Here is a 12,890-nt window from a genome sequence, read left to right as displayed (position 1 = left end):
CTCATTTTTTAAATTTCCATGTATTTATTTGTATAAAACGGTTACAAAATGTTCAGGTTATACATTGCATAATACAAAGAGTAAGTCTATACAGACACTGCACTGGAGATTTGTGTGTCCTTTTCCATGTGGTGGATTAAAGCAGAGAGAATATACCATTCAAGAACCATTGATAAAAGACTGTCATTTCATCATGAGTAGTGACACAATACTCGACAATAAAAACTACAGTATAAAAGAGCTTTGCTACATTTGAATGCTATTCTAAATTTCCTAGCACTGACAGTAGGATTGGCTCGCACTGGATCCCTCAGGAATGCAGTGGGATTGTCTTGCAGACAGTAGCAGTCTTGGTTCAGCATCATGGCAACCGTCATCTCCAAAATAGAGATTTCCATGCACATATAGTTGATCCGACAGTGTCTAAACGTGAATTTATGTATTCAGAAGGAATGCAGGATGTGTCATGGACATCTTGGGAAAACCTGTGAGTATCAGTATATGTCCAAGATGTTTTAATGTGGTTAAAACTGCTGTCGGGAATCATTTTCTCAACAAAGATGTCTACCATTTGGAGACAAAGCCCAATGAGCAGTGGAAGTCGTAACGCCTGCTTCCCTCAACTATCGATTTCCACCGTACTTGGACGTCCAGTCCACCCTCCCGTGGATGGGCTGAACAGCGGGAGCTCTGGTTAGGAGATTACCAGAAGTTTTCCCCAGCGCCGAATAGCTGCCCCCCTTCACCTGAGCCCTTTCTGTCCTCTTCTTCCAGCCCTCGTAATCTGTAAGAACATCACAAGCGAGTCGTTTTTCCAACTTTACCACAGAGAAGTACAGTTTTGTGTGCAACGAATGTTGACGACACTCATTTAAAAGGCACTGTAAGCGAAAAAATAAAAAAAACACGGAAAGCCTCTGTCCTCTAAAGATGACGATGCAAGCGACAGCCACAAATTACAAAGTAAACTTGCAGCAAATGAAAAAGAGAATGATAATACCTTCACTAGTTTCACTCAGTGACGAGTTGGATATGGGCTTGAGCTTTGTGGATTTTGACTTGTCTTTTTTATTATCAGGTGAAGAAGAAGAAAGACTGACTGAAAGAGTGTAGAAAGAAGAGGAACGAGCGTTTTCGATGGGGAAAAAATGGAAAAATAGTCAAACAATGGAAACGGAGGAGAGGAAATAGGGATCAACAAGAACAAGAGAGCAGCTATGCTACAGTAGAAATATTTTCTTATGATTAAGATCTGAGAAGCAGAGCATATGTTTGAATCAGATAAGTGGAGGAAGGGTGTAGTTTTTCTCTTAGAGAAGCATAATAATTAAATTTACCAAAAAAGTATAAAAAATGTATTTATTGGCTGTACACATGAGATGAAATAAGCTCTTACTTGTGTGCTGGCCAGCCAAAGGGGCGAGCTGGATTCTCTGTCCGACTGAGCCGACCTCTTTCTTTTGGAAAGAAGGGATGTAACCTCCAGAGAGATTGTACTTGGTGCTCACAAAGTTCCCTGTAAGAGAAGAAAGATGTTGGTCAGGGGTCTACGTGTTTGTATATTTCACTGCAAGAGGCATAAGTTACCAGCGAGTGTAATTGCCGCTAATACTAACGCATTCAAAGCACACAAATGAAGTCATCTGCGACAGACGTTCTCACACATTTCTTTACTGGCGCTCATTGTTTGTGTGAAGGAGCTGCTGCTTATGCAAAAGCTACAGAGCGGCCAAACGGACGAATAAGGCTGAGCGATTGTTGTCATTCAGCCTTTCAAGAGACGCCACCGAGCCGCGTGAACAGCAGCCGCAGATGGTTATCAGTGCAATTAGTGGAAAGCTTCATTGTTTCCTTATGAAGATGTTGTGCTTGTAGTGTAATTTACCTTCTATTTAGCAACTGGAGTTCTTAGTTCTCAGGTTAAACTGTGTATTTGCACCCATGTCTCCCGCAGAGCTTTAGAAGCTGCTTTTCTTTCACGTGTTAAGTCACAGTTTGAATACCTGAAGCTCGTTGCATCAGCCGCCATGCTGCTTGTTGACTTATCTCATTTTAGCCTCGAGCTATTCTAGGCAGCGCATCTTCAGTGTTTGTACACAAAGCAGCCTTAGCATACCAAATAACTAACAACGGAGGCCTAGATATCTAAATCTGCACCGTGACATCTCACTTAAATACCTTTGGAGAGATCGATTTTCTCGAGTATTCTTTCTTTAACAACAGTTTTCTCTGTTGGGCTTTCCACGGATTTCTCTTCTAATCTCACAGCAAAGCAAAAGTTGAGACGGAGCAGTTATGGATGCAATCAGAAAGAAAGGAAAAAGGGAAAGTTATGAAAGAAGAAAATAACAGAACAGAAATGGAAATCAAAAGCAAAAATACAACCATAAATAGGAGGTGATAAAACAAACAATACTACATATGCTGTGGGCGTCATGGGACGAATGAGGAGGGGGCAGTGGTTGAGGGGCCGTTTAGGGAACACTTGATCTTACACCAACAGTCTTAATCTCATGAATAAGTAATGGAGGGAGAGACGGGGTGAAAGAAAAAGACAGGAGAAGAGAGAGGGAAGGGGGGTTTGGCCCATGTTGTGTGTCCGTCTACATGACAAATGATTAGAGATGTGTCACTTCAAAAGTCGCAGACATTTAGGCTCACTCCTAATGTTGCTTCGTCCCCGGACCCGTAACTACTGATCAGGAGGTATTAGTCGCCCATTAGCATTCAGAGCCTTTGTGTTGCAAAGAGGACAGTGTCACATTATGTAACATTAGGTGACTTTGGCGGTCGCCAAGGTTTCCACTGCGAGGCAAAATGAGTGAAGCCGCCATGCTGTCATGATTAAATCAACCAAATAATGCTAATTCATTCTAATTTGGGTGAAATGTGTTTTCCAAACCAGGTGACGGGTAAAATAAAAGCAAAACAGAAAGAAAAACTGCAAAAGAAACAGGATGAATGCACTGAGACGCCTTGAGTTTCCCTGTAACTTAAGTCTGTCAGTTCATTTCTACAGTATTGGCTCCACAAGCTCTCGTAGAGCTTGTCAGACATGATTTCCTTAGCATGTAAAGTTTGGAAACCTGAGTCCCTGCTATTTTGCACTACTACCAACCTCTTAACATGTCTGCATTAGACATTACCTGCATTGGCTCTGGTGACAGATAATCCCCCTCCAATAGGACCAAGTGGTTTATTTACAGCATTAGAGGAGTTCTCCCACAGGTCCCGCAGCGTCATACCGCTCAACTCCTTATCTCCTGAGGAACCCTGATTCTTGCCAATCAAACCTTTAAGAAACAGAAATCATGGCATTGTTATGGGAAACTCCTGATACAGCAATTTCACCTAGATACAATAAAGGGTTTAAATACGTTTCAGGGGAGTTTAAGAGACACAGTGATCTGAAAACCAAAAAGACATATGCAGAATATCTTGTATCAACTTGTCTGCAACAATAAAGATGAGACTGCCTGTTAGCCTCACCTGGAAGGTATCGGGACTGGCTGAGATAGTGCTGCCGAGCCGCAGATCCTGGGAGACTTGAGTCCATTTGTCCAACCTTAACATTGTTAGGAAGCTTAGTAACTGTGCTGAAGGAATATAGAGGTTTCTGCTCCTTGGGCCTGAAAACAGAATCCAAACACTTAAATTCCCATGCACCAGGAAGTCTTCAGTTCAAGCACTACTCCTAAATACTTAAAAATATACAGTATATTGTTTTATAAACTATAACTCAGATTTTCCATTTAAAACATTGCAGAACGTACTGTGGACAGTGCTCCTTAGAGTTCCTCTCCTCCTCTGCGTTGCCCAGGCTGGGTTTCTTGGAGGTGGAGGCAGCGTTTTCTGACGGATCAGATTCCTCCCAGCTGTCTGAGGTCTTGGCCACCGTCTGGCCCCAGCGACGCCGACCACTCTTCAGCGCCCCGATGCCAACATTGTTCTCACTGCCATGCTGTGCTGCCTTCTGCAAAGGGGCATAGTCAAGTTTGGTCTGTCCAGTTATGGCTCACAAACATATCTGTCTTCTGCTGTTTCCATTATTCTACAACTCATGCTCTTTAGAAGAGCGCACTGTCAATCTGGAAGGACATAAAGCCGCTCACTGCATTCCCGAGGCCTCCTGGTTTACTCTCAGCTTGGGGCAGGGGGATCTGCTGAAGAGGCGGATGCTGATGATGATTTCTGGAAGACGATGTGGACGCTTTGGACTCAGAGGAAGACTGCTGCGGATCGGTTCTCGACTCAGACGCCTGTTTCTGGGCCAGTGGTCTGCTTTGGACCTTCTTGACCTCCTGACTCTGAGGACGAGGACCCAACACCTGCCCTACCTGGAAGTAAGGATAGCGAAGGGACTAGCCAGGGAGAAGAATGAATACAGATCTGTTACTCTGGATATTCAATGACCTTTGGTTTTCAGCACAGTGGAGAAGCCTTCAACATTATGTGCAGGCTTTCACTAAAGACTGTACAACTTATACATACAGCAAGAGGAAACAGCCTCGCAGAATCGTGCAAGGAAATCTCCAATGCACAACGCATCCTGATTAATTAATCAACAAGTAAATGAAGACGCATGTTATAATGAGAGATATTCTATTTATAATGATAGTTGTTTGCATTCTGATCAGAGCTTGTTTCATTGAAAGGGCTAAAATTAGAAGTGCATCCAAACAGAACCAAAACACTTGGGAGCTTTGTTAGCAGAAAACGGAAGAGCCTTGTCAGTCCCTCTAGAAAGAAGCTGCCTACTCAAGGCCTGTTGAGTAACTCAAGCATCTCACTTTAAGATCACTTAAACTGTTATCTCAAACTATTTAATGACCAGGTACAGTGCATAACATATGTCACAGGGAGCACACATGCAGGGTAAAGCATTTTGCAGTAGCTTAGGCACTACTACAAATGACAGGGATTAGGAAACTAATGCAATCTCTATATTGGACCTACAGATAATCTGCACTTAGAGGTGAGTGTTGCAGTGTAATGGAAATTACTTCATTGCGGACAGGTATGATGTCCCTTTGGGACTAAATTTAACGTATGTTAAATATACAGTAGACACATAGATAAATAGATATTTCACACTGTTAGATTGACTTCCTTTAATACCTATGTGTAGATGTGATCTTGCCTACCTGCACAGCAGTGGGCCTTTTCTTGGGGTCCCACTGCAGCAGGTCCTTCATCAGGGCAATAGCTTCATTGCTGGCGTTCGGGATAAGTGTCTTCAGGTGGGTCGGTACACATTGGGGGAAGCGAAAGTTCATAGCAGATGCTAGTTGGTACCCCTCTGACCAATCCGTCTGATGGAGAAAACAAGCGAATGATTATATTTTCAACTGAAATCAATCGAACAAAATTTGTTAAATGTGTCTGCCTGTCTAGACTTGCCTTGTTTTCTAATTAAATAAACATGCACTCATCTATTCTAAGATACACATCAGCGGCATTAAACACTAACCCTTGTGGTCAAGGTCATTTGTCAGACTAATTTGTTGACCAGGTAAAAATGCATTCAGGTCAATCAGAGGTAATAGTGATTGAAACCCTTTGTAATGAAGTGGCACTCTCTTCAGCATGAAGCACACTTAAGCTGCTTTCCACCATGGAAAGAGAAACACCACCCTTGACCTACTTACATACGGTTTATTTCATATGAAAGGCCATATACATATGTATATTTACTTGTTAGAATATATGACTTTGTGTGTCATGAGGATGATGTTTCCATTAAGAGTGTCGTACTATTTTCTCACCTTTTTAACAGTTCCCAGGACTTGGCAGATCTTGAAGATCTCATCTACTTCACTGTTACCGGGGAAAAGGGGTCTGAGTGTGTAGAGTTCAGCCATGATGCAGCCCACAGCCCACAGGTCAATAGGAGAGCTGTAGGTAGATGACCTGAGCAGGACCTCTGGAGCTCGGTACCTTGATAGAGAATGTACAGTAGTTACATTATTGCATGGCCCAGTGAAAAAAAAGCATGAAAGTCTGTCACATACTGAAGTTCATCAACACAAAGCTACAGTGTCTAGAAAGTTCTCTCACCATCTAGTTGACACGTAGTCTGTGTAGGGAGGTTTAGAGCGAATCTCTCTGGCCAGTCCAAAATCTGCTATTTTGACCAGCTCTGGACCCATGCACAACAGATTCTCCGGCTTCATGTCTCGATGGAAGAAACCTGGAAAAATTATAAAGCTGCTTTCTCATAGATTCTACTCAAATTACACACTTGACTACATGATTTTCCTGCTCTAGTATTTCAAAAAAAAGATATAACTGCTCTTAAATGGGAGCACACCTGCTTTACCTTTAACAAAGATAAAGACGGTGTGTAGAAGGCCAAAATATTTCACATAAACATTTTCATTATCTTCATTAGCTGCATGAACATACTGTACATAGTGGCCATGCAGAATGTAGCTAACATACAGTATCTCCATATGTAGCATATTACTTTTATTACTGAGGGTCACACTGGCAAGACCTTTCATAACATCAAACACACCCAAAATTAATAATAGGGATGCACCAATTGTAAAATCCTGGGCTGATATAAATAAAACATTAGAATTTTTGAATTTTTTTAATTCTTCTTGTTTTGTATTTTATTTATTTTGTGGAAGGGGCTTATTTGTTTTATTTACTGTTTAGATTTCATCATATCTTGGAATAAGTGTATATTTCACTTTTTTTCTGAAAAATAGTGCTATGAAATACTTTCCTACTGCACGGGAAGAATCTTTCTTACAAAGTTGTAAAAATTATTGAAAAAAAATAACAAAAAAACATGTTAATATGAATAATTAACAAATGCAAATAACCAACACTGCTGTGGCATGAGAGACTTCCACTAGTAAATATTGCCTTATTGACATGGCAGGTGGCAGTTAACAAGGCAAATATTAATCTATACTAATGTCGGATAAATCGGTGCATCCCTACTAACAAGCCAAAAGTTACGCTACCTTTGGAACCAGTAAAGAATGACAGAGCAAAGCCTCTTACCATGCTTATGCACAAAAGCCAACCCAGACAGCACTTGAAACAGGATGTTCCTAATTTCATTCTCTGAGAACATCTTATTCTCTCTAACGGCACACCGAAAGGTGAAAGGAAAGAAGGAAGGAAACAGAGAGAAAAGAGAAAGTATAGAAAGCTGTTAAAATGAAGAAGAAGTCTGGAAAGTACATGCACATTGGATGTGTGGAAGCATGGTCCTGTACAATGAGTATGAGTTTCTGCATTTAAATATGCACACATTCACCAGGACATTTATCTGAGTGCTTTCTGCTAGGCATCCGCACATCCATTGATTCCTCAGACCAGAGAGTTAGACAAGTGTGAACACAAGGGAGGTATGGAGAGTTCACACACTACAAGAAGGTCATCAGTAAATAATCAGTCTATCCATTTTTAGTCGTTCAGTGAAATACTCTGCATATACAGATTCTTTATCATTTTGTTGCAAAATTGTATTTACAATACTTTGAATCTTGCAGTATGAAACCACTCCCATACTGTACACTTGCGAGTCATGAGGGACACCTACCATGTTTGTGAATAAACGACAGGCCTTGTAAAATCTGAAAGCTTATGTTTCTTATCACTGATTCAGGGAACAATTTTTTTCTGTGAACATAAAGTTGGTGAAAATTCTCATGAGCCAGATAATGAAAGCATCGTTACACATTCTGTTTGTCTTCACACACTAACCGGTACTGAACAAAAAAAAATGCACATGTGAAACATTTATTTATTGTAACCACCAATAGCTGCTTCCTTGACTTGTCTGTTTTTTGACTTTGAAAACAAGGCCCAGGTGGGAACGACACGTCAACACACATGGGGTTTCCAAATTGACAAAAACATTTGGGACTCCCCCCTGAGAAGGTTTGGTAGCAGGTGCAGGTGCAAAGAAGAGCCTAATGCAGTGGGGAGGTGCAAACTTTTGCTGTGACAAAAAAACAATGTATTCCACTTTAGGCCATTCGATTGCATCAGACTGTCCAAAATACAACAAGCCAACAATTTGTGCAAGCATCTCACCTGTCCTTCATAAGCTGGTATAGGTTCTCCTTCATGTACTCAAAGACAAAGTAGAGGTGATCGTTCTCTCTGATAACCTCTTTGAGTTTCACCACATTTGCGTGATTCAGCTTCTTCAGCGACTGCAGTGACATGTGATTGAGAAAGTAAAAACATTTAATATTGTACAGTGTGCTAATGCACTACATTAAATGGCAGGTTTGTTAATAGAACAATCACAATACACTAATCAGGCAAAACATTATGACCACCTTCCTAATATTCTGTAATTCTCCCTTGTGCATCCAAACAGTGACTCATCAGAGAATGGACTTGGGCCTTCAGAGGGTGACCTGTGGTGTCTGACGACACAGTGTTGTTAGTGGGGGCCTTTGGGTCCTATGGGTTGAGGGGTGGGGCCCCTGTGGATCAGACTTGTTCCAGTGCATCCCCACCAAACTGTTTGTGTGTGTGTGTGTCTGTGTGAGGTTGCATCCTGCTGCTGGGGACGGCTGCTGCCTTCAAGGAGTGTCATGGCTGCAGGGTGGGGGTGCCTGGTTTGGTCCAGGTGGGTGGTCACACTAGGGTCAGTATTTACGTCTCCTGTCAGTGGCTTTAATGTTGCGGGTGTCAGTCTTATAGTATCTGATAAAGTAGAACTAGCTTGAAAACCAAAAAATGCCTAAATCACACAGTGACATGCACTCATCTGGTTTAGCTGTTACCAGTTACAGAAGGTACTAGTGCTATCAGCTGCTACCATCCTTACCTTCACCTCTCTAAGGTTCATACATTCTTCCCATGAATAGAACTTCCTCTTCATCCTAATATAGACATTGAAAGAAGGAAATCAAACATGTTGACAGAATATGCTGAATTAATAGAAGGCAAAAATGTCAGGTGGCAGATATATTACATCCGCTACACAGTGGTGTCACTGTGTTTACGAAAATTCTTTTGTGTGACAACATCAATAATTCAGGTCTTTTGACATGTCTCCAGTTTCAGCTCATAACATTACATGAGCAAAAGGTGGAAAAGCTAGAAATTGTGAAGTAATATAAATGGACATTTGAAAGGGTACTGGTTTGTGACTTGAATTAACTCACAAAACACACATCTCGACTAAGGTGAGGCATTTCATTTGTCAGTTTTTTTGGTGCGTGCGTTGCTACGCGTATTAAGACAACACACCATCCTGCATATGCTAATCTTTTCCGATCAACATCGCCTTTCCCTCCCTATGGAATTACATAAGAGTTACGGGAGGTGCAGATACTTTTTCTCTTAGCTGGGCAACTGCCAGTGTCGGTCGTCTCTTTCACAATGTGTCAGCAACCTGACACACCCCCTCTACTTTCACTCCCTTTCACCGTCACCACTTGTATTGTCTTGCATGGTAACCAAATGATCGACTGGTGGACGCATCTCCCTGGTTTCTCATCTATTATTGAACCCTGCTGCCATGCTGCAGAAACAAAGCAACGTAAGCTAGTTTGTTTGTCTTGGTGATGGCAGAAACTTGGATTAGACAAATGCTCTAGGCCGCAAGTTTGTAATTTTAAAGTACATCTGCAAGGAAAATTGTATGTGTTCCATAATTGTAGTTATTTTAAAACCATAGTATAGACATTGTATTGATATATTGCAAGGTCTAATAGGGAAAGACAGTATTTCAATTTGATAGCTACTCACCTCTTGATAGCTACAAGTTCTCCAGACTCGTTGCTTCTTCCCATTAGCACACTTCCATAGGTGCCATCACCCAGCTGCTTCAGGGTGGTGTAGCGATTCATAATCACTCAGGGAGATTTCATCGGCTTCTTAACTTTCCTTATGTGCGAGATGTGTTGCAGAAACACTGTGTTTATTCATTGATCGAACGCTTTTCCAGTTCACTGCAGCTGAAGTAACAGCGAGTCCTTGTTTCACCAGCCCTTTCTCCAGAAGAGTTAAGTTCTTCTTCCTCAGAAGGAAAGCTCTTCCGTTGGCCAGCGTGCCACAAAGTCCACCGATTCTGGAAATTCAAAACTCATCTTGCAGTGCTCCATTGTAGAAAGGCTGAACCTTGGCGGTTGGTATTTAAGCCATCAGCTGCACCAAAGAAACAAAAAAATCATCAGCAAATAGGCACGTACATGTCAGACAATATTACTAAATCCACACAAAGAAAAATCTCCACAAATATGTGTTTTTAAGAGATCTGGGGTCAAAACAAGCAGGGACCAAGTCTTGTTTTTCTCTCAGTGAGGTGGATTAGATGCGTGTCACACCAGCACTCCAATACCCTCCAACATGACCACCCAAGGGAGATGACACAGCCAGGCCTAGGAAGATTAGGCCGACAGGGATGTAAATAGGATGTTACATCACCGTCACGTTTACCGGAATCCACCACCTTCCCCATGCACCCTGCCTAGCAAGAGGATTTGATTGACGCCACACGCCACGGTGATCAAACTGTTATGTTGTATGTTGTGCCAAACAACCCTCCCCGAGGACTTTTTTTCCCCTGCTTACGGAAAGAGAAACCAGTGAATAAACAGACGTCATACTTAGCTGATACTGATATATTGTGTTTTCAAACAGCTACCTGGTCTAAATGTGTTCCTTGCTTTGTTGCAGATGGACCACACGGTATTCTGACCACAAAGGCCACATCTCTAATAGCTAATCAAGATTGTGGTAGACTGTGTAGTTTTCCTAAAACCTTGTAAGAAGAGTTTACACAATTGTGTGGGTGATTCATGTTTGGTCCTTCTAACGTGGAAGACCTGTGGTGGGTCTAAAATTTAGGTTAAAAACACTTAACCAGAAAACTGTCGGCCAAAGTATAACAATGGCTCTCTAATTCATTCAATTGGGAAATAGCATGACTTTTCAAATATGTATTCATAATATGTATCAATTCTAAGGTGTATAAGTCTTTACAGAAGTGGGATGACTATGAGTGTTGCTGGTTGAATGGTAATCACCAACCTGCAGCCAATAGACTTGACTTTATAAGATAAAAAACAGTGATTAATGTGGATATGCCAGTTAATAATCATTTAAAGCAATATAAGCCCTAATAATTAGGAGTGTTCAAGGGTAAAGATTTGAATTCCATCTGTGAGCTATTTTAATAAAACTAAAGCGAAGCAGTGTGAGCAAGTAGAACTCTTTGACTAATGACCTGCTGTATTTAGGTCAAAGGAAATGCAGTTTCCACCAAGCCAAGCGCAGCTAAACAAAATGTGATTAGTGTTTATTTCATTGAGTGGAACACATCCAAAAAGAATGTCCAGACCAGGTTAGGCTCAATGACTCAAGTTGCTCCTCTTATGAACGAACCATCAAGGATATTGACAGTATGTAAATGTTTAAAAATTTGCCATCCTCTCTGAAACACTGTATTTCCGTTTATATATTGTTTCCCCCCACTGCAAATGCTTTCTCAAAATAAATACCAGCTCGATATCCATGTTTCACTGAGACAATAAGCAATAAGACAAGTAAAGAGGCCAGCCAGCGGACTGCTGGCCTGCACTCAGCGTTCACATATGGCAATCTGCTGTGGAGGGGATTTAAAGGGAATTAAGACGTATCCAGGCCGCATGACATTAGGAAGCTATTCAAGGTCAGCTATAATGTAAACACACGTGGACACTAACCCGGGTGTGGACAGAAATATAGGGAAATAATTTGTCAAGCATGCTTTTTATTAGTCAAATGGGCTACTTTATGGTTTCCATAAGCACAGGAGGGTATGTTTGAAAGAATGCAATTGAAGGCAATAGACAATTTTCTTTAACTATATCAAATATTCCGTTGTAGAATAAGTAGCGTAGCTCGTTAGCAAAACAAGCTGAGTTGACATTTGTTGTTGACATGTCAGCTCTGACATTTCATACCCTCACTGGGCTTATTCCTCTCTTTCCCACCCCGCTCTCCTCTCTCAGTTGTAAACTCACCATGTAGGGGTGTTGCTCCTCTCCTCGGCCGTTGCCTGAACCTGCTGATAGCTCCTGATAAAACTCACGTACGGTCGTGGGCTTTCTAACCCCCCAGCTCTTCCGATAAGAGCGAGTGCGTGTGTGTGCGCGTGACGTATCCCCATGGAAACGTACACACAGACACTTGCCTTAGCTGCCAGGTGACCGGCGGCCGCAAAGCTTTGTGGGGCTTGTTGTCCTGTAGAGCACAGTGAAAGTGATTGCGGAAGTTAGGAAACTGGGGTTGAAATTTCGAACGGTTTGAAGCTTGCAAAGTTTCATGTTTGATGTGGAGTATAAGAACCTCAAATGGGCCTGCCAGAAAAGGATAAAGTGAGAACTGATGCGTGTGATTTTGGTAGCTACAATCCCTACACTGTAAGGTTTAAGGTAATGTGACCAGACGTCCCCGATTTCTGGGGACAGTCCCCGGTGGTTGACCTGTCCCCCGGCTAAAGCTGTCCCCGAAATTGTCCCCGATTAGCAAAAAAAAAAAAAAAAAAAGTTGCGCGCAGACTATAAAAACGGTTATTACGGTACCCAGTGAGCATGATGTGCGCAGACTATTACAGCAGCCGGTCCCCCTGCTATTTACATTACAGATAATAGTAGTTTAAATATGATTAGATATCAATGAAACCATAATTGTCCCCGTTTCTTTATTTCATTTTGATAACATTTATTCATTTATCTATTTATTTATTCCTACGAGCTGTAAATGAAGGTCCTGGTATTTCATTTCAGAAATCTGGTCACCTTAGCTTACTTTTTAGACAGCTGCTTAAACTGAAAGTATGCGTAGTAAGGTAAGTGGACTATGCGTCTAAAGTTATCCAGAGTACTCAAATACAAACGCCACGGGCAAGGGAAAAACCAACA

General features: G+C 41.6%; 1 protein-coding gene across 14 annotated transcripts; it reads right to left on the bottom strand.

The window, feature by feature from the left end:
- Positions 1–4: 4 nt before the first annotated feature.
- Positions 5–12,143, bottom strand: mak (male germ cell-associated kinase). Of its 14 annotated transcripts, none has more exons than XM_047567730.1 (16): positions 11,991–12,143; positions 9,733–10,131; positions 8,807–8,861; positions 8,059–8,180; positions 7,562–7,641; positions 6,058–6,190; positions 5,766–5,937; positions 5,145–5,312; positions 4,113–4,361; positions 3,774–3,973; positions 3,490–3,629; positions 3,147–3,293; positions 2,179–2,256; positions 1,397–1,516; positions 1,001–1,099; positions 5–784 (listed from the first exon to the last, which is right to left on the bottom strand). In XM_047567730.1, exons 2-16 carry the CDS (start codon positions 9,831–9,833, stop codon positions 624–626), a joined length of 2,025 nt encoding a protein of 674 aa, XP_047423686.1. In that variant the 5' UTR covers positions 9,834–10,131; positions 11,991–12,143; the 3' UTR covers positions 5–623. The 14 variants fall into 14 exon arrangements, with proteins under 14 accessions (XP_047423686.1, XP_047423685.1, XP_047423699.1 ...); XM_047567729.1 differs by lacking the exon at positions 7,562–7,641 and adding an exon at positions 7,018–7,100; XM_047567743.1 differs by lacking the exon at positions 1,001–1,099.
- Positions 12,144–12,890: the final 747 nt, after the last annotated feature.

The sequence above is a fragment of the Mugil cephalus genome, chromosome 18 (assembly GCF_022458985.1).
Source record: "Mugil cephalus isolate CIBA_MC_2020 chromosome 18, CIBA_Mcephalus_1.1, whole genome shotgun sequence".
Classification (NCBI taxonomy): Eukaryota; Metazoa; Chordata; class Actinopteri; order Mugiliformes; family Mugilidae; genus Mugil; species Mugil cephalus.
This window is presented reverse-complemented; position numbering and strand designations above follow the sequence as displayed.